The following is a 19,789-nucleotide window of genomic DNA, read 5'->3' as shown; positions in this document are numbered from 1 at the left end:
AACGCAGTCTATAAACAGAAACAGAAAGCGATTCATGAAATATTAATTGTTATTTGACTGAAATGTAATTTTCTCTTAATTTAACGATGTTTAACAACATGCGGTAATTAGTAACATTTTATTTAATCAATATTGTTGTTAACCTTTTTAGTACTGTATTGATCAAACTTATTTATACGAACTACGGTAGAACTGAGTCGTAAGATGATAAGTTTATAGTAAACTTAATTTGTAAATATGAATTCGTCGATACCAGTTTTTGAAAAACCTCATCCAAAAATCACCGTACTAGATTGGACACGAAATATTCAAAGACTTCAGAATGAGGCTAGAGTGCGTAGATTCGAATCGTACGAACTAAGACAGAGAGCAAATCAACTTCGTAATGAGACCTCCGTTACTACTTATTGGGATAACTACATGAATAATGAGCTATTAAGGGACAGGTACAAAGCTATTTCATGTGCACAAAAAGTTAACAAACAGCGTAACTAAAACTTATTTATAATGCTTGTATTTTTAGAATATTCGAAGTACAATCTTGGCGTGAGAAACAAAGGTTTACTCGAGAATGTGTACGAGACGAAGTCAGAGCTTTAAGAGAGGAAAAGAATTCCACGGAGCTACTTTTAGAATATTTGCAAGTGCCGTTGATGGTGGTATCTCAGTGTCTCACAAACAGAGACCAAAGAGTCCCTCCTGAATTAACTACAGATCAGTTAGGTGAAGAGTTAAGGAAGGTAAAAAAATATATAAATTAGATTTTTCGTTAAATATTAACTTATAACCTTATCTTTATCTACTAATTTAAGAACGTTTTGCTCCATTGCGCAAAAGAAAGATATTTGGGACATCACACTAAGTGGGATGCGGCTCTATCCTGCAGCTATCACAATAATTGCAGAAGACGCTTTTTTGAATAACGAAGCTACGCTTCTTTTTAATTTATAAACTTCTAGGAACTCCACATAATAGAGAACAGCAAGCGCGTTTTAACTGACGTTTGTCACATGGGCTGGGAGAAGATAAAGGAGTTACAGAATGTTTTCTGCAGACTGGATCGAGAGATACAGAATAAAGACGAAACATTGCAACTGGAATACAATGTTAAAGATTTGAATAGAGAATGTTCAAATATATCGTATCAACTTGACCCTACGAGAATTCCCGCCGAGTAAGTAATACCATAACTAAAAATCGATCAGGTTTTAACACAGTTCTCATATAATTCAATTGTTTGGACATACTTGCATTTAAACATTTCTCTTCGTATTGTCAAATATTTTTACTGCAATGAAACATTTACACTATCGTACTTTTTGATGCTGGGTTTCCGCTGCTGAAACACATAAGCACAAAAAAGGAAGAGTTTAATGTTTTATCCACGTTTCCTAATAGAGATCCACCCAATGTTGATATTTATATCGTCGATACTCCTTTCATCTAGATCAATGTCTGAAGAAAGCTACGTGAATTGTATAGAGAATACAATAAAAATCGCCAACCAGTTGATGACAGAATCCAAAGAGCTAAGAGAGACAATGTACAAGAGTAGGGAACAAGCCAAGAATCAGATGTACGCACAGTCGCAGGAAGTTGAGATGTTTATGAGGAGACGTGTCTACGATATACAAAGGGCTAGGAATGAAATGGAATGGCAAAAGACTAAGGTAACTAGGTTCGTTATCGTCGAGTTTACATTGTAAATATACCGCACAATAACATATTATTAAAAACTAAATAAAAACAGGTACATTTGTTAGTCCTATCATAGTTAATCCAGTGTAGATATCGACCAATTTCAAGAACTTCGTCTTTAGTGGGACTGGGATTCATTTATTTCTCTGATTGTACATATGACATTTTTATAATTATTTCAGTTAGAAACAAACTTGCAAAAGGTAGATAGAGAGATAGAGTGTCTGCGAGCTGCGGTCGCGGACAAAATAAATCCGACAAAGTTGGTCGAAACAAGATTGGAGATGCGCACGCGAAGACCGGTACTCGAAAGAGTTCAGGTAAACTTCAATATACGAAATTATTTAACTTTACAAATTAAGAATCGATCAGTGCAAAAATTAACCCAATGTATGTAAGTTACAATGTTTTACTTTATGTTACACTAGCTTTTGCCCGCGACTCCGTCCGCGCGGAATAAAAAAAAAAAGAAAAGAAAACGGGGTAAAATTTATCCTATGTCCTTTTCCTGGTTCTAAGCTACCTACCCACCAATTTTCAGCTAAATCGATTCAGCCGTTCTTGAGTTATAAATGGTGTAACTAACACGACTTTCTTTTATATATATAGATTAAATTATTTTAAAGGATAAACCGATGCGAGGACTGATAGAAGAATATGAAAGGATCCATACAAGTTCTAGTTTGTTGGAGAAAAAACTGGAAGACGCATTGTAAGTTTACTTTAGTAATTACTTAGAATAATACTTAAACTAGTTATGTTTCTATAAAACTAATACAAAACTACTAGTAACACATCTTATTTTGTACCAGGACAACATACCACGGAATGTACAACCACTATCAGCGCGTGATCAAAGACTTGGAGTACAAGAACCAGGCTCTGGAGACGGACAGGCAACTGATAGAGATACGCAAACCATTACACGCACCAAACGAGACAGAGTTTAAACGCAACATCGGATACTGTCATCTAGCGGATGAATTGGTACCAGAATAAACTCTATGTTCCTGAATACTCTATGATTCAGTGTTGTCAACTAACAGAAAATAATCTGCAGCTTTTTAAAGTCAACATAGAAACTATGAGTTGTTTTATTAAATTGTAGTCTTGGAAATGTTAGTTTTCACAATTATATGCATAGAAATATAAGATGGCTGCTGTTTAGTTTGCAACTAATTTTACAATTTAGAGCCCTAGTCAGATAAAGTACAATATGGTTTTTCTTATGGGTAAAAAAATAAAACGTTAAATAGTATTTAAACATTTTTTATTTTTTATACTGAATAATTAAATGATAAACGTATATTACAATGTTGACCTGAATATTAATTTTAATCGTGGATATATAAATAATGTAGATATATTATGTTTTAAAAACAATATAATAGTGCATCTTAAATAACGATTAAGTCAAAATTATCTACGAATTTGAGGATTATAGGCATAAAAAAATGTTTATGCACAAACTATTTTTTTTACTATTTAACTTAATAATATATATATGAAAGTGAATAGAATAAAAAAATACTGGGTTAAAACTTAAGTTTAGTGAAAAATTAAGCTTATAGTGTGGAATACAAAAATAAATATTAAAAAGAAACAAATGCGATCAAATAATACCCATGGATTCGATAAGCATGATATAAAAAAACAGTATTAAATTAACATTCTTAAACTATATAATATACGAACAAATGACAAAATAACTTTGGCGGGATTGTGACACGTTTTAAATGCACCATAGACAATTTGATATTGTCGGTAATGATTTTGGCGGGAATTGTGACATTTTGAACACCATAGACAATTGGAATCTAAGATGATTGTAATTTGAGGTTTGAAGTAACGCTTTCGTAAGCTTCGTCTAACAAATTGCATATCATAGAGATATTTGTGTCGTTCAATTTCCTACTGGAAGCCAATCTTATGGAAGGTTCTGGACATTTGATCTCCGCGTCTCGTAAATACGCCGCCACCGCGAAAGCGACGCCTTTTTCCATACAGTAATTTGCAATCTTCCTTAAATATGATTGTTTCATACTGTTATCTGTTATGTCCGCATTTTTGAGGTAAATGTGTTTTACCGGTGAAAGTTCGTTACCTCGGAATGTGAAATGTTTCAATTCAGCCAGTGCCCTAAAAAAAAAATAGATATCCACAGTTTATCATCTCTAATAAAACAGAGACAATATGAATTAATTACACGTGTTTTTTTGTGTAATTTTACGGTTAAAGGTAATGAATACGGCTTGCAAATATTTTATACATATTTTTTTTATAGAACATTGACAAAAGCGGTGTAGATAACACGCATTAAACTTGTGTAACAAAAAATAATAAAATTTTTATTACAATTTCGCAGTGATAGTATAATTTTATGACATACTAGCTGTCACCCGCGACTCCAACTAAATTAAAAATAAAGACATAAGTAGCCTATGTGTTCTTCTAGACTATGTTCTACATCTGTACCAAATTACATCAAGATTCGTTGAGCCGTTATGTAGATATCTTCAAACAAACATCCATCCATCCACCCATCACAACATTCACATTTATAACTATAACTTTTTTTTTCATTATCCTTAAGTTCTTGACCAAAATAATGTACAAAATGAATAGCTTAGTGAATATAATAATTATGAAATAATATATAATACATTACTTGTTAAGTTTCTTGGAATTTTCATCTAGTTCTTTGAGTATGTCTGGCTTCTCTTCCAATATGTCTAGTGCAGTGATGGCGGCTTGCGTCAACATAGGCGGTAAGGAAGCGCTGAAGCAGTAACCTGAGTCAAATAAATTATGTATTTTTACTACTTTAGTAAGTTTTTTATACGCACAAAGTTTAAATATTTAAATAGAAATTGTTAGACAATACAAAACTTTAGGTGTAAGTAATGGAGTCTGTGGGAAAGTTGACAGATCTAACCAAGTCCGGAGAGCCGCTGATGTTCTACAATGAAATGCGTGCCGGCGCAAAAGCCCCCGATGGTCGCGAACGAGTGCTCCAGCGAGCCCACAATCAGATCAATCTCGTCCCGTGGTATCTTCAGGTGCTCCGTAATGCCACGACCGTGTTTACCTAATACCTGTAGACGACAGATAAATAAAGTTAGAAAACTATGCCAACAATCTATACTCAACACTATAGATACTTTATGGTTTAAAAAAAGTTATCAATAACTGTGAACAAAACTAATGAGAGGTAATTCCTAAAATTCTTACCCCAATAGTTAAACTTTCATCCAAGATAATCCTCAATTTGAATCTTCTGGCTAGTTCTACCACTTGTTTCAATGGACACATTTCGCCAGTATTGAAGTATATAGCCTCTACCACGAGGAAGGCGCGTCTCTTCGGGTTCAATTCCTTCTTCTGTGCGGCTTCCGACAGCATACGTTCAAGGTCGCTGGCATCGTTGTGTTTAAAGTAACGGACAGTGCTTCGAGAAGCTTCGATACCTTTTTGTATAGCGAACCATACTGCTTCGTCACTGTCAGAGAATTCGATAGTCAGCGATACATACTGGCATGTAAGTAATGCTCTCAAATCGAAAAAAATTAATCTATTTTTAAATCAAAACTTCCGAATGCGAAAAATAATATTTGTACTAATATTTTTTTTAATCTATAATTTTGACAGATTACGGTTATTGACGCGGGTCCATATTTATGCTGTGTAAGGTCGAATACTTCAATTATTTTCAGACGCTATGGTAGTAGGTGAGTGGAATGAGCTATGCGTCAATATACTTATCAATTCTACCTTACTTAAAAGATAAGGTACAAGGTCAAGATAACCGCACCCCCCTTACAACCTATTTCGTTCAACTTTAACTAATTAAGAGGTAAATTACAATATATGATCCAATTACGAAATTTCTTATTATCAAGTTATTATGGAGACCTTTAAAATCAGTCAAAAACTGAACTATTCAAAGCAAAGTTAGCCGTAGAATTTAACAAGAACAAATTAGGATCATTTCGAATATAGGTCAGATTGAATGTTGCAAGGTTCAATTATCATTATTAAATATTAATTGGAGTTCAAATTATATTAGATACATCTTTAACAAAGTAAAATACTAAACGAAACAGACTAAATAAAATACAAAAACATAAAGACGTTTACAAACCGGAAAGGCGAAAGATAAAGTTGTCGAAAAACTTGAAGAGCAACATTTTTTAAATTGTGTGATACAAGTTCTAAAACGTACGTGTTTTTTACCTACATAATAAAAGAAAAATACTTTTAAAGTGTATCATTGCACTTATGGATTTAATAACTCAGACTATTTACATTTAAAGAAAAAAAAATTAGTTATAATGCATATTTGATTTAGGTTATTGTCCGTGCGGAATAAAAAAATGTAATAAGTAGCCTATGTGTTCTTCCAAACTATGTTCTACATCTGTGTCAAATTTCATTGATATCCATACAGTCATTCTGCATATACCCATCCATCCATACATCTAAACTTTCGCATTATATTAGTAAGATAACTTCATTTCTAATAGTATATATTATTTTATTTGTATAATAAATTCTTTTTAAACATATTAAGTAATATTTGTTTTAAATATATATTAAACAGGAAAACAAAATAAATGTATTTACATATAATTTACATACTTATGTATCAATAAAGTATGTGATTAAGTAAATAATGTATTCATTACATATTATTTAGATGAATAAATTTTAAAATGGAAACTTGAGAAATGATGTAATCAACTAATAATATGCAAAATAATTTAATGGAAATCTTAAAAATAATAAGTTGGAATAAGTTTATTTTAGTAAACTAATTAATCATAGATCAAATGTTGAAGCTAATAATAATAAAAATTAAATATAATAGTTATTTACAGACATAACTGAGCAGTTTTTTTGTTTATTTTATTTAAAGACTAGCTGTCGCCTGCAACATCGTCTTCATGGAATTAAAAAAAAAACATAATAAGTAGCTTGTGTTCTTCCGGACTATGATCTACATCTATGCAAAATTACATCAAGTTCTGTTGAGTCGTTCCAGAGGTACCTTCAAACAAACATCCATCCATCCATCTAAACATTCGCATTTATAATATTAGTAAGATTGTAGTCTACAAAAGGATTAACTTTATTAAGTTTTCATCACCTAATTTCCATAAATTATAACTATAGATTGAAATGAATTCATATTAAAGATGTATAGACAAGATTTAAGCCAACATGAATTAAACCAAACTGTTCTATCAAATACTATAAATTATGTCCATTATATATTCCATAACTTAGGTACATAACTAGTATTTGTTAGGTTAGGTTACATTGGTTTTAAACTAATAGTAGGAAAACATTGAGACAATGTGTGTTAAAGTAAATATGTAAGGAAAATATTCAGAATCCCATTATTTATCATATAGGTTTAAGATAGTTTTCCTGTTTTGTTGTAAACTTACGCAAATATGATGTCACCCTTTTTGGAGTATGCAGGTATTGCACTGGCTATTGTAGAAAATCCATATGAATATACACAAGTCTCCTCTACTTCTAGAAACTTAGCCAAACGTTCCTCAAGCTCTAAATGCACATCTATGGTGCCATAGAAGCCTCGAGGACCACATGAGCCCACTCCATATTTGTGAAGGCAATTTATAGCATTTTCAAGGATTATTTCCTCTTTTTCAAGGCATAGGAAACTAGTCGCACCGACATTAAGTACGTTTTCATCTATTTTGCCCATCAATGGTGGCTCTTCACACTCAACTTCGTAAGGTACCAGAGGTATTGGATTCCATTCTATGCGCTCCTCAGTCATAAGTGGATCCTTATATTTTTTAGTTTTTTTCGTCCATAAGAAGTAAGTTGAGACAAGAATAACTTGAAGTGCAATGAGGAATGTCCACCAACTCATCTAAAAAAGAGAAAATTATATTTAACTCAAAATGAATAATTCGATTGGAAAAGATTCACCGCTTTAATTTTTAATGGTTAATTAAATTTTAAAATACATTTTTAACTGCTTACCATATCATAAATATCAACTAAAATCATTTTTGTAAAACACTGGTATAGTTCTGTAATCAATTACAACTGGATCACACCACCTTAACCAACTACTTTTATTGAATTTGAAACGCTGCTGCATTGCGTAGCCGTCAATGTCAAATCGACCATAGACCATTACAATTGACAGTTTCTCTTGTTGCGTTGCTATGATACAAAAAACGATTGCATCGAAATAATTTTTATATATGGTAACAAATTAATTAATCAAAACAAAATTGACAGCGATATTGTCAAAATTGTGTCAAAAATATTTTATACATTGAGGTGAAATGTAATTTGTTTTTCTAACATAATATTAAATTATTGACTAAATTCATAATGAATTTTAGCGGAACATTGAGAATTAATAAATTCGCATGTTTTACATTACTGTTTATTTTGTTTGTGATTATTTACTGGCGATCAAACGGTGGAGCTTACCCGACAGACAAAAATGAAATTATTAATTTAAAAACATTACTAACAGCTGCTATCCATGCTGCAGAATATGGAGGGAGGAAAGTGTTGGAGGGTACGAATCGGGATTTGAATATTAAAAGCAAAGGGAAGACGAAAGAAGGTGTAAATGATCCTGTTACGGATGCGGATCAAGCGTCGCATTGTGTCATGTTTTATGGACTGAGTAAGACGTTTCCGAAACTGACAATTGTATCGGAAGAGCATTCTATAAACGATCGTAAGTGTGAAGACCAGGAACCATTCAATACGGACACACCACCCCCTCAACATCGTATGATCGAAGATATGAACAATGAACTCGTGTTTGCTAAAGATATTACAATATGGATAGATCCTTTAGACGCTACTAAGGAATATACAGGTAACTCTTCTACCTACGACTCTAATTAAAGTGTACACAACTGTATTTCCCCCTCTCTGTTGAATATAAATGTAGGAAATTCATGTTACTGGCTCATTGTGAATGGTACCAGTCTTAGGTCTGCTAGCGTCAGGGCCCAAGATTACTCAAGTTAATGTCTATGGTTTATCAATATGTTCTTTGTAAATATCACATTTTTATAATGTTGTTTACTGATTCCAGAGGGTCTATATCAGTATGTGACAACTATGGTCTGTGTAGCATATAAAGGCATACCAATTATTGGTGTAATTCATTATCCTTTCCCACCGGAAAATCCTCAGACGTACTGGGGCTGGCTTGCGAAGAAAACATCAAGTAATGTTGCCAATGTTGCTCATGTAAGTATTTTTCACGGTGTTTGTCTTCTGTGATAATTATTAGGTCGTTCGGAAAGTCATTTCGTTTTTATTTCTATGTTCATAATGCCTTTAACAGTTCCGACTGACCTTCCAGAATGTGGTGCATCTTCATCGAAAAAACACGAATCCTAAGTTGAGAAAAAACTAAATTACTTTCCGAACAATCTAATATTTTTTATGTTAGCTTTGTTCAAGTAGATTGACATAATGATCAACATTTTTTAAAGCCACTGTTGAGTGTCTGTTTTATTTGTCAATAAAAATGGTAATAAAGTATAAATCTTTTTAGCAAGAAGAATATAAAGAAAATCCTAGAGTAGTTGTGTCAATATCACATCAAGGGAAAGTATCTGAAATGGCTAAAGAAGCATTCGGTCCTAAGACAACCGTAAGCAATGCTGCAGGCGCTGGTTATAAAGTCATGGGAGTTGTTAACGGTACTTACGATGTTTACCTTCATGCTACAGCTATTAAGAAATGGGATTTATGTGCCGGAGATGCTATTATACGAACAGTAGATGGTAAGATGACTACCGCTAAAGGGGATTACATTGATTATTCACCGAATGCTGATGTCAAGGTGACCGAAGGTGTTCTTGTAACGAGGTACGACCATGAATATTATTTAAGTAAAATATCTAAAAAGTTATAATAAAGCTGTGTTTGTAAGGATAAGAGACATTATTTGGTTGTTTTAACAAAACATAAATTATTTAAGGAGACATAATTTTATCGTGCAATTACTGACTCGAATTGATTTCTGAAATTGAATTTTTGAAAAAATATATGATGTAGCTCTCTGGTTAAAAGTTAAACCAACTTAATAATTCTTTTATCTGTTAAAATTAGGATTTTACAATTTGCATTTTAACATTTCAATCATCAAGTGAGTGGATGATGATTAATTTGTTTTTTGACTTGCATTCTGTCTTTGGCAATAATTTTTTTATCATTATTAAGCATTATACAAATAAAGCTAGAATATCAGAACTCATTAAATTTTTTCAGTGGACCTAACACGAATATTTGTTGTGATCACCATCGTATCGTTAAAATTTGTGTACATCAAAAATCTCATAGTAATCTTACTAATATTATAAATGCGAATGTTTACATGGATGCATGGATGGATGTTTGAAGGTATCTCTAGAATGTTCTGCATAGTTCTCGCTGAAATTTGGTATAGATGTAGAACATAGTCTGGAAGAACACATAGGCTACTAATTAGGTTCTTTTTAAATCCGCGTGGACGGAGTCGCGGGGTACAACTAGTTTAACATAATTATCGACGACGATACGAAGGCTATTGTCTCTAATATTCGTTATTGGTCCATTTTTCTTTTTGGAATGTTTTGTGGCCATTTGGAATGAAGAGGCCATGTTCAGACATGTCTAAGGGAAACATAATCTCTTTTCTCATCCTTTAATTTTTTTTTATAATTTATTTATTTATAATATAGTGTTAACTTTGGAAATACAACTACATCCCACAAAACTATTTAAAATAGTTTGACTGTAGGAATAAAAATTATTTTTAAATTTAAATTAATATAAAATAAAAGTAAATAAGTTAATTTAAATTAAAATAAATTTTTATATAACATTTTTATTGGCCAAACGAAATTGTTATATTTTAATCTGCAACTTTTTGACAAAGTTTTCCATCACAGTAACAACTTGTAGGTTAATTTACTATAGAGTGTGTTCTATTTTAATTTCTTCACGAGAAAGATGTATAAATGTAACAGATTTTTAACTTATTTCTATATTATAAGTTAGTTTCGCTTAAACCCCCCCTCCCTTTGTATAAAAGGTTGTAAAATGTGTCAATTGTGTTGTAATGTCGTATTATCTCATTAAATATTATACAGGATGTTCAGAAATAAAGTACTAAATAGTAACATTATATTTTAATGTGAGGAATCTTTGGTTGTTTGTAAACTGTGTTATCAAAGTTGTAAATATTGTAAATGATTTATGGTTTTTTGTAAATAAATTAATCATACATTTATTTATAATAATTTTTGAAATTTTATTTTCAATTATTTCAGAAGGAATAATAAAACGCATACTTGATACTATTTTATTACAATAAATAAAGCATGAAACGGTTTGAAATTACAATTTTTGACGGTTACACGGGTTAATTGTTACATATAAAGTTAAAACACAGATTTTTTAATTATTAAATTTTGATAAAGGAATGTATCAAAGGGCTCATATTGCCGCTATTTTGCAATAATTATATTTGGTGTGGAAATAATTGTACTTGTAGAATCGTTTATTTACTATTCAAGAATTATATAAAATATCCCTCCTTCCTTGTTCGGGTTCCTCTACTTTATTGGGGCACTCTAACATCGTTTCTAAGAATGTTGTGCCCCGATCAAATGTCACTTACCAATTGCCAATATAATGAACATAAGAAATACTTTTTAACATATAAATACATATATAGTTTACAAGTACAAATATTTATATTCTATGTTCGTCTATAGCTTTTTAGAAATAAAAAAAATCATATATTATACAAGTACATAAGCCACAAGAATACTGGCACAAATAGTAACTATAGTATTTCACTGCTGTTACACTCGTAAAATCAAGTGTAACGGCAGTGGAATTCTACATTAATATTGGCTAATTTATATGTTTCAAATTAATACAGTGTAAATAGTTTTTCATTATGAAATAAACTGCAAATTGTATGCTTTATAAAATATACTAAAGTAATATTGTGACATTTGTAAGAAAATTTAAATTAAAACAAAATTATAATTTATATTATTTGTAGTTGTTAAACAAATATTATTTATATTTGTTATTTTCTGGGATGAAATTAGACAAAGGCTTCAATGATAGTCTAGATTTCTAATGGTACAATTTCCATTCAAAGTTATTATAAGAAAAGTGAAATATGTTGAATGTAATCTTTTTATACAAGACAACAATATTTAAATGATTATTATTGGTAAGAGAAAATTAATTTAGTTTTTTTTCTTTTGAAGGACCAACTGATTGACACTTTTTCAAAGTGACAGTGACATTAAAAAAGAAAGATAATTGTGGAAAAGAGACAGACCTTTTCGCTCTCTCTCTCTTTAGTTTCGTTCGGAAACTTTTTGATTGTCATCAGTTTTGTGACATGAAAATTATGACCTTATCATGTTTAAAAAGTCATACTTTTTTTGTGTGACATTTATCAGCTAAATATAAATCGAAATTAGGAACTTTTTCATCCCAGAGTTGCACGAATCGCCATCAAATCTCATTTAAAAAATAAGTTACAACTTAGAATGCTTAAATTTTTATTATTCTGTAAGCTTTGTGTTTGTCTTTTTATTTGCAAGATTATTTAAAGATGGAAAATAATTACGTTTTAATATATTTAAAAGTGACTAAAAGAATAGCAGTAAAGAAGCATTTGCAGCATAAATGGTTGAAGTTTTTAGCGATTTTTGTCATTGTAACGTAACAAAAATATGCCTTAGGCAAACTTTAATATTAAGTCGTAACATTTATATACGAAATGTCCATAAATTTAGTGTAAATAATACGCATTATGATAAATGTGAGTGTTACAAATTGATTAAATTAATAAATCGATACAAAAAAATCGATGTTTAAGAAGGAAAAAAATGCGACAAACTAATAGATCTATAAAAAAATATATACAAATAAGTTGACTGATAATTTATTCGTATAGTAAAAGCAGTACCATTTTATTTATAACCTATTACACTACTTACAATGTATTTTATAATTTAGCACAGTTAAAACCGAGCCCGTATGCACCGACCGCTTTTGTTATTTAAAAAAAAAGTCAGAAAATGAATAATCTTTAATATTTGTGCGAATTGAAATGAAGTTATCGTTCTCTATGCTCTAAAAAAAAAACTTGACAATTTTTATATGGCAACCCTATGTCGTGTTAAAACTTTTCCACTATTTTTTACATGACAAAAATTTGGATTGATAAATAAATTACAATAAAAGGATACAATAATGGACGGCTTATTAACTAAGTTTAAAGAAATTTTTAATTATTATAATTTAATTTCTGAACGCAACTAAAAGTGTCATAGATTAAAAATATCTTAAAACAGTAAGCTTGTTACGACTTCTTTAGATTGAGAAGTGAAAATATTCAGCCTAATGTTGCTGCTATATTTAGGGTAGAAAAAGATCACCCAAATTTAAGCTAAAGAAATCCACACGTAAAAAATAATTTATAATTCGTAGTTTTTGTATAATGTCAATGTATACAAAAGCGGCCGGCCGTTGGGGGTGACAATTTAGTCTGGCCGGTGTCGCGGACACACGCACAGTACACACAGTATATACATAACATTTCATGTTAAACCATTTTGTATCGTAACTCTTATCACATATTTGAGATTTTAACGTCCATTGCTCGAAACAGCAGCGCCGTCATATGGGTTTATACTGAATCGTCTGGAAATCACACAATTGGTACAACAAACTGAATCTTAAACTGTAAATTAATTATAAAAAAAAGCAATAAACCCGATAAACTATAAGTTCTAAGACATTCCCGAGTAAAAATGACACTTGGATCGTCAAAATCAACCGTCTAACGTGAGGTCAAAATGATGAAATCCAATTTTTTTGTACAAACTTATTTCTTTCCCCGCCCCCTTTGAAAATCAATTATATTTCAGAGCCCCCTAATTTTTATTCAGCCCTAAAACTTAAAAACCACAATTTCATTACTTTAATTAATTTCAATGCCCCCCCATTTTTTGGGCCCCTTATCGCCCCATCCTAGGTTTCGAACGCCCCCAAGGAGGCGTTATCGCTCACTTTGGGAAACACTGTATTAGTATTTTGACATTCATACTTAAATATAGTCGAATAAACGAGAGGCCACAGGATTGCGATATTTTCTTTCTTATGGAGGTTGTTTGTCGAGATAGAACTATGACTCTCGCTTATCCAGTTTTGACTGTACTTGCTCAGTTTAAATAATTGTTACAACACTTAGTACTTAACACGTTTCATACTACAACGATATCTTTGTATGAGAATGAAATCGCCATCGTGTTAATTATCCTACGTAATTGCATTACAAAAACATAACGGCCTAAAAGTGTTGAAATGCGTTAAACATGATGTATTATAGATTTTATATTGCGAGATAAGATTGTGATTGGTCGGCGAGATAAGATAACGTACTGAAATCTAATGTAAAAATGTACGATAGAAAAAAAAATTACGTTACAAATGTGAAGTCAGTTTTATAAAATCTCGTCTAAATGGAATAGTCAAGAGATAAAAAGCTATGGCTATTGGCAAAATTTTGGTTCCTTTGGGAATTTATTGAATTTTTTTTTTATATCACAAGGTGGCAAATGAGCAAACAGTCATCAGAATTCTTTGAAATAGTAAAGCTATTGCCGTCTATAGACAACCAAAATTTCAGATGCGTTGCCTACCTTTAATCAAAGGACAAAGGAGACACACAGAAAGAGGATATTTCCTTTTCCTATGCGTCCCCTCTTTCGTATAATCCCGGAAGGGGAAAAAAAGAAAAAAGGGGGGGACTAAAATTAGGCCTTAAATGATTTATAATGAAGAGAAAAATGTATAAAAAATCACGTACCATGATACCACCATTTTGTTTTTTTAGGATTTTTACTGCAGGTTTTCACATAAAATGAGTTATCAGGCGGTCGTTTCTGTAAAAGAAAAAAAAGAAAATGAAAAAAGAAATGTGTCTTTAGACTAAATTATTTACGTAAAGATCGTATTATATCATTCGAAAAATTATATTTATCGCTCTATTTCTATGGTCACTATGTGATGGAAAACATCGTGCACATTTCTACGAAGAAATTCTCCTCTTGGGTAGGCTCCAAGCCCCTCAGAATTAACGTATGCCCTGACAACGATTGTTCCCTGTACCTTTTCCTTGCAACTGCTAAGCATAGATACGATGGAGAGGCAGACGGATTGCACGGACAGCGCTGGAGACCAGTCATCCGTCAGGATAGACAGACAGATATGCCCGTTGGAGTACACGTGCGGATGAACCGGTATGTTATTACCCACAAATGTCACCTGTAAGGCACCAATATATTAACAAGAAACTTGACGACCATCTGAAAAGATAGTAACGCATTTGCAATTGCTCTGACGTTCTTGCAAACAATCTTGAAGACGGATATGGATAAAATTCGTAACAGAGATAGAATACAGTCTGGAATACATAGACGAAGTCGCGGGCAGCGACTAGTTAATTAATAAATACCGATTACAATCATGATAAGACGGACTAGTGAAGCAAGACATCGTTTTGGTATGTAATGTCATTCCAAATTAAACCTGTCATACTGCAAAGCCAGTTTTAATCTTTCGAGTGTCGCAAATTGAATGAGCTCATCTCATATCCGCGGATTACTCGGATCTGTTTGGTTTTAAGGTTCAACGACCTGACAAAACAACACGTTAAATAGGCAATTTGATTTGCAATCCTTTTAAAAGATTTATATCAACTATAATCTTGTCAATACACATATAAACCCTCATTATATTTGTCCTTTAGCAGTATAATTACAGTAGAGAGCAATTGACATAAATCATTGGAGAGGACACACTTGTAAAAGGCTGGTGCATACTGTTGTTATATTCCTCTTCAAAATCAATAACATTTTTATTATTCATATCATAAATAAAACTTTATTTTTCAGGTTTATTCGCAAGTAATTTCTTGAACTATCATGAACACTTTCGTAACAATGGTATTAAAGCATTGGTGTTTCTGCAATTTAAGAGCGTCGGTGGCTCAGGGGTTAAGTACTTGACTTGCAATCTGCATGTCCTGGAGCGTCGGTGGCTCAGGGCTTAAGTACTTGACTTGCAATCTGCAAGGGTTCGAATCCCGCTGTGTACCAATGTTGTTTTTCGATTCCTCATTCATCATTTCCTCATTCATTCGATTCATTTATCCGACGTTCTTACGTTGAAGGAAAACATCGTGATGCTGCACATATCTGAGAAGAAATTCAATGATATGTGTGAAGTCAACCCGCACTTGGCCAGCATTGACTATGGCCTAGTCACCGCTAATTTAGGGTAGGCTCCGAGCCCCTCGGTGGGGACGTATAGTGAGCTAATGATGATGGTTACTCGCGACTCCGTCCGTGAGAAATTAAAAAAAAACTTAATAAGTAGGTTATGTGTTCTTCCAGACTATGTTCTACATCTAAGTCAAATTTTATCAAAATCCATTGAACCGTTCCAGAGATACCTTCTAACAAACATCCATCCATCTAAACTTTCGCATTTATAATATTAGTATGTAAGATTATTGTTCATGAATATTAAGAGGACAATAGATAAAATTATATTCATTAGTATATCAGTACAACAATTAAAGTTGTATTGAATTGGTGACTACATCCATTCTATTTATAACAATGATAATTGCCCTACAACACTATTGTAAAATTGTTAATTACTGAGAGAATTAGTTTCACACTGTAATGTGTTACACACGAGGACAGTACGTCGAGATAGAGCAGGAGACAGTGCAGTACTGTAGATGAACATACACCTACTGTTAATATAGTTACTGTGACACAGTCATACCTTGACTATCTATTTACCTACATATCCTTTAAACGAACTTTATTTAGCTTAGTTACAAATAAAAATAAAACAAAATTTAATTAAGATCATATTAAATAAATAACATTAATTAATAACTCTGAGGTTTCCGAGATTGGAAGGAAAAACAAGGAAAAACTTATAATTTGCCTACTATTTTTTTAAATAACAAATAAAACAAGACAAATTAAACTTTTATGTTAACAAATTACTTTGATGTTACAAAATACATGAGCATTTAAAGATTTTTATAGGAGTAAATAAATTTTGTGTCTTTTACTTACTGGGGACCTACTTATTATTTCACTTTTAAGTTTAGTTACAACATTGGTGTTATTTATTTCTGATTTGTTATATAATCCAAGACTTTCATCTATGTATATGTCAACTACAATATTCCTAATACATACATTATAAATACTTTCGAAGGATTCAGTTACGCGTAAAAATGTAGGGCGCGGCGATACGAAAACCACAAATGGAGTACATTAACCTATACACCCTAAACCACACCTACAAGTCAGTGGACTATAATTAAATTAGATTAATTTGGTCAAATATGAAATGGTTATTAATTGAATTATTCAATAAGTCTATACCAAAGACATTCAACATATATGAATAGACAGGACATTACGAACCAAACCATACTCTCAAAAAAATGTACCATTGTTCAAATTTTGGCTGTCACGTCTGACACTGGTGACAAATTAGTACTGACTATTACTAGGATTCAAATATTTGAAGGATACTAACGTCCACTCTATAACTAGTATTGCATTTAAATCTCTGGTCTGTATGCATATACATTAAATGGAAAGTGAAACTTGAATGAGACTTCATTTACACTAAAATAACAAAACACAATTATATTCCTTTGAAAAACATATCTTATATATATAAAAGAAAGTCTTGTTAGTTACATTATTTATAACTCAAGATCAGTCGAACTGATTTAGCTGAAAATTGATGGGGAGGTAGCTTAGAACTAGGAGACGGACATAAGAACTTTTTTATCATGTGTTTATTTATTCCGCGCAGATGGAGTCGCGGGTAAAAGCTAGTCTCCTAATATTTCATGTATGGAAGAGTAGTACATACTGTGCCGACCTGTACAGAAAAAGGCATGTTGATGTTTTTTTGATCCTTACAAATTAAAGCAATATACATCTTCAGTCTGCCCGTTCAGTCTGTTTGTAGTATGGATACAGTATGTATTAATCTTCTATCAGCCGACACATTCTAAATTCACTCCTTATTCATATCCTCTTTCATACAACAAACATAATAATTTAATTATAAATAACACTCACCTCTGGTGAATCAAATGGATATTTATTTGTAAATTTAAATTGAAGTACAAATTTTTCTCCTTCATATAATGTTCCGGGAACTCCTTCCATGTGAATTGTCCATCTGAAAATGATATATACATTAGAAAACTTTGAATATCAATATGTTCACTTTTACCTTTTTTTTATATCAAAAGGTGGCAAACGAGCAAACAGCCACCTAAATTCGCCAAAATAGCGAGGCGACCGTTGCCCATAGACATCCACAAATGCAGAGGCGTTGCCTACATTGAATCAATGGAGAAGGGGATGTAAAGACAGAGAATATTTCTCCTTCCTTTGCGTCCCCTCTTCCGCCAAATCCACATCCCCTTTCCATCCTTTCCTAATAGAAAAAAGGGTGGGAAGGGAAAGAGGACTAAAATTAGGCTTCCGGGACCACACTCGTCAGACAAAACTCAGATTTACTTCCACTTCACGCCTATTTATATTTTCAATTATTATTTTATATTCAATTCATTTATATTTTCTAGTAGGTATTCAATACAATCAGCATGGTTTAACTGGTTTAACTAAGGCTTAATGAAACCGGTAAATAAGGTAGGCTTGAGTCCCTTGGAAGGGAGATAAATGAGCCGACAAAAACATAAAAAGGTGACCTTAAAATTAATAGAGTAATTTGTCTTAAATTTTATATCTCTCGAGTTTATTATTGATGATTAATTATGATAGTGTTTTTACATTAGAGGTATTAGCTTTTATCAGTATGAAGGTAATTATTTTCAATTAATATTATGCACTGTTCTTGAGGATGAGTAAGAGGAAAAGTATTCAATTAAGAGACAAAACAATTTGTCTTAGATTTATTTTGTTCTGGTGAAATTGTTAATCTTTGTCAATAGTGACATGTTTGTTTATATACCGAATTATAAAGCAAAGTGAATTAAAAATACAATGGCCTTATCAACTTAATCAATACATAGGTCGTAATTTATTTCTATAAAGTAAACATTAAATCAATTTTCAATAAAAGATGATTGTAGAGTTAATATTAACTTAACACTTATATTAATACGTTAGTTAAAGAGAGAAACAATACGTACAATGTTAAATTTTGACTAGCTTGGTCTCCGTCGACTGTAACACCTGCAGGAGGTTCTTTCATAAGAGCCATAAGTTCTTTCTGTAATCTCCGCTAAAAATATGAAATGAAAATTATTTACTTATCGATTTATGACAATATAAGAGCTAATGATACGAATGTATCATTAGCTCTTGACACGAAACATATTTCGACACAACAAAAATAATAGGAATTTGAAAGAAATCTTGTGATTGATCTGTCAAAACAGCTGTGCCATAACAAAATTATGGTGCACTTAACATATATTGGAGGAAAGGAAACATAACACATAAGTCGATGATAAGTGGTCTCTTTAAAGCTAACCGAAAGTCAACGTAGACGGTATCATTTTGTTTAATTTTACATACCTCCGACGGGGACATAGCCGCCATTATTCCAGTTCAAACCAAAGAGCCAAAGAGTATATAATTATAAATAATAAGATTGTACTTGTACTTCTATAGATTGAAACTTGGATTGAAAATTGAAACGAACTCTCGCGAAAAGAAAACAGGGTTGCTACACCATATACCACCACTTAAAAAATAGTGACAAGAACAAAGATTTACAATAAACTGTGCAAACTGCAACAAAACCGAAGTTTTTCTAGCAACGCAGATTGAACGCAGATAGAAGAATAACAAGTGATAAAAAATGTTTATTTTATTTTATAATCTCACATTACACAAATCACTTATAATTTAAAAATATTTTATTTGAATATCATTCATTAGGGAGGTAATTTCCTATATAGTGCCATAGACGT

At 31.8% G+C, this 19,789-nt stretch overlaps 4 protein-coding genes across 5 annotated transcripts; 2 read left to right on the top strand and 2 right to left on the bottom strand.

Moving 5' to 3' along the window:
- The first annotated feature begins 237 nt into the window (after nt 1-237).
- On the top strand, nt 238-2,697 carry LOC106709149 (tektin-B1). The gene is made up of 7 exons (XM_014500859.2): nt 238-446; nt 524-740; nt 960-1,174; nt 1,448-1,670; nt 1,881-2,018; nt 2,325-2,410; nt 2,511-2,697. The coding sequence occupies exons 1-7, from the start codon at nt 238-240 to the stop codon at nt 2,695-2,697; spliced, it is 1,275 nt and encodes a 424-aa protein (XP_014356345.2).
- A 607-nt stretch (nt 2,698-3,304) lies between these two features.
- On the bottom strand, nt 3,305-7,849 carry LOC106709143 (serine palmitoyltransferase 1). The gene is made up of 6 exons (XM_045680233.1): nt 7,717-7,849; nt 7,149-7,603; nt 4,930-5,197; nt 4,634-4,793; nt 4,367-4,490; nt 3,305-3,837 (listed from the first exon to the last, which is right to left on the bottom strand). Exons 1-6 carry the CDS (start codon nt 7,741-7,743, stop codon nt 3,516-3,518), a joined length of 1,356 nt encoding a protein of 451 aa, XP_045536189.1. The 5' UTR covers nt 7,744-7,849; the 3' UTR covers nt 3,305-3,515.
- A 136-nt stretch (nt 7,850-7,985) lies between these two features.
- LOC106709147 (putative inositol monophosphatase 3) lies at nt 7,986-9,697 on the top strand. The gene is made up of 3 exons (XM_014500856.2): nt 7,986-8,578; nt 8,801-8,958; nt 9,269-9,697. Exons 1-3 carry the CDS (start codon nt 8,077-8,079, stop codon nt 9,629-9,631), a joined length of 1,023 nt encoding a protein of 340 aa, XP_014356342.2. The 5' UTR covers nt 7,986-8,076; the 3' UTR covers nt 9,632-9,697.
- A 3,685-nt stretch (nt 9,698-13,382) lies between these two features.
- LOC106709150 (ubiquitin-conjugating enzyme E2 W) lies at nt 13,383-19,614 on the bottom strand. 2 transcript variants are annotated; one of them, XM_045680227.1, is made up of 6 exons: nt 19,392-19,614; nt 19,004-19,095; nt 17,922-18,024; nt 14,905-15,060; nt 14,603-14,678; nt 13,383-13,434 (listed from the first exon to the last, which is right to left on the bottom strand). In XM_045680227.1, exons 1-6 carry the CDS (start codon nt 19,413-19,415, stop codon nt 13,421-13,423), a joined length of 465 nt encoding a protein of 154 aa, XP_045536183.1. In that variant the 5' UTR covers nt 19,416-19,614; the 3' UTR covers nt 13,383-13,420. The 2 variants fall into 2 exon arrangements, with proteins under 2 accessions (XP_045536183.1, XP_045536184.1); XM_045680228.1 differs by lacking the exon at nt 19,392-19,614 and adding an exon at nt 19,175-19,331 and having other exon boundaries at nt 19,004-19,097.
- Nucleotides 19,615-19,789: the final 175 nt, after the last annotated feature.

Source organism: Papilio machaon, chromosome 12 (genome assembly GCF_912999745.1).
Source record: "Papilio machaon chromosome 12, ilPapMach1.1, whole genome shotgun sequence".
In the NCBI taxonomy this organism is placed as follows: Eukaryota; Metazoa; Arthropoda; class Insecta; order Lepidoptera; family Papilionidae; genus Papilio; species Papilio machaon.
This window is presented reverse-complemented; position numbering and strand designations above follow the sequence as displayed.

What these genes read in the sequence shown, in the direction of transcription:
- LOC106709143 (XM_045680233.1), bottom strand. Translation starts at nt 7,743, where the DNA reads ATGATTTTAGTTGATATTTATGATATG. An exon ending in AAGGGTGACATCATATTTGC is followed by an intron (nt 5,198 to 7,148) that starts GTAAGTTTACAA and finishes ATTCTCTGACAG; the next exon opens with TGACGAAGCAGTATGGTTCG. An exon ending in ATGAAAGTTTAACTATTGGG is followed by an intron (nt 4,794 to 4,929) that starts GTAAGAATTTTA and finishes TGTCGTCTACAG; the next exon opens with GTATTAGGTAAACACGGTCG.
- LOC106709147 (XM_014500856.2), top strand. Translation starts at nt 8,077, where the DNA reads ATGAATTTTAGCGGAACATTGAGAATTAATAAATTCGCATGTTTTACA. An exon ending in CGCTACTAAGGAATATACAG is followed by an intron (nt 8,579 to 8,800) that starts GTAACTCTTCTA and finishes TACTGATTCCAG; the next exon opens with AGGGTCTATATCAGTATGTG. An exon ending in ATGTTGCCAATGTTGCTCAT is followed by an intron (nt 8,959 to 9,268) that starts GTAAGTATTTTT and finishes AAATCTTTTTAG; the next exon opens with CAAGAAGAATATAAAGAAAA.
- LOC106709150 (XM_045680227.1), bottom strand. Translation starts at nt 19,415, where the DNA reads ATGGCGGCTATGTCCCCGTCGGAG. An exon ending in CGGCTATGTCCCCGTCGGAG is followed by an intron (nt 19,096 to 19,391) that starts GTATGTAAAATT and finishes TCATATTTTTAG; the next exon opens with CGGAGATTACAGAAAGAACT. An exon ending in TTAGCAGTTGCAAGGAAAAG is followed by an intron (nt 14,679 to 14,904) that starts GTACAGGGAACA and finishes TTTCTTTTACAG; the next exon opens with AAACGACCGCCTGATAACTC.
- LOC106709149 (XM_014500859.2), top strand. Translation starts at nt 238, where the DNA reads ATGAATTCGTCGATACCAGTTTTTGAAAAACCTCATCCAAAAATCACC. An exon ending in AATGAGCTATTAAGGGACAG is followed by an intron (nt 447 to 523) that starts GTACAAAGCTAT and finishes TTGTATTTTTAG; the next exon opens with AATATTCGAAGTACAATCTT. An exon ending in TGGAATGGCAAAAGACTAAG is followed by an intron (nt 1,671 to 1,880) that starts GTAACTAGGTTC and finishes TAATTATTTCAG; the next exon opens with TTAGAAACAAACTTGCAAAA.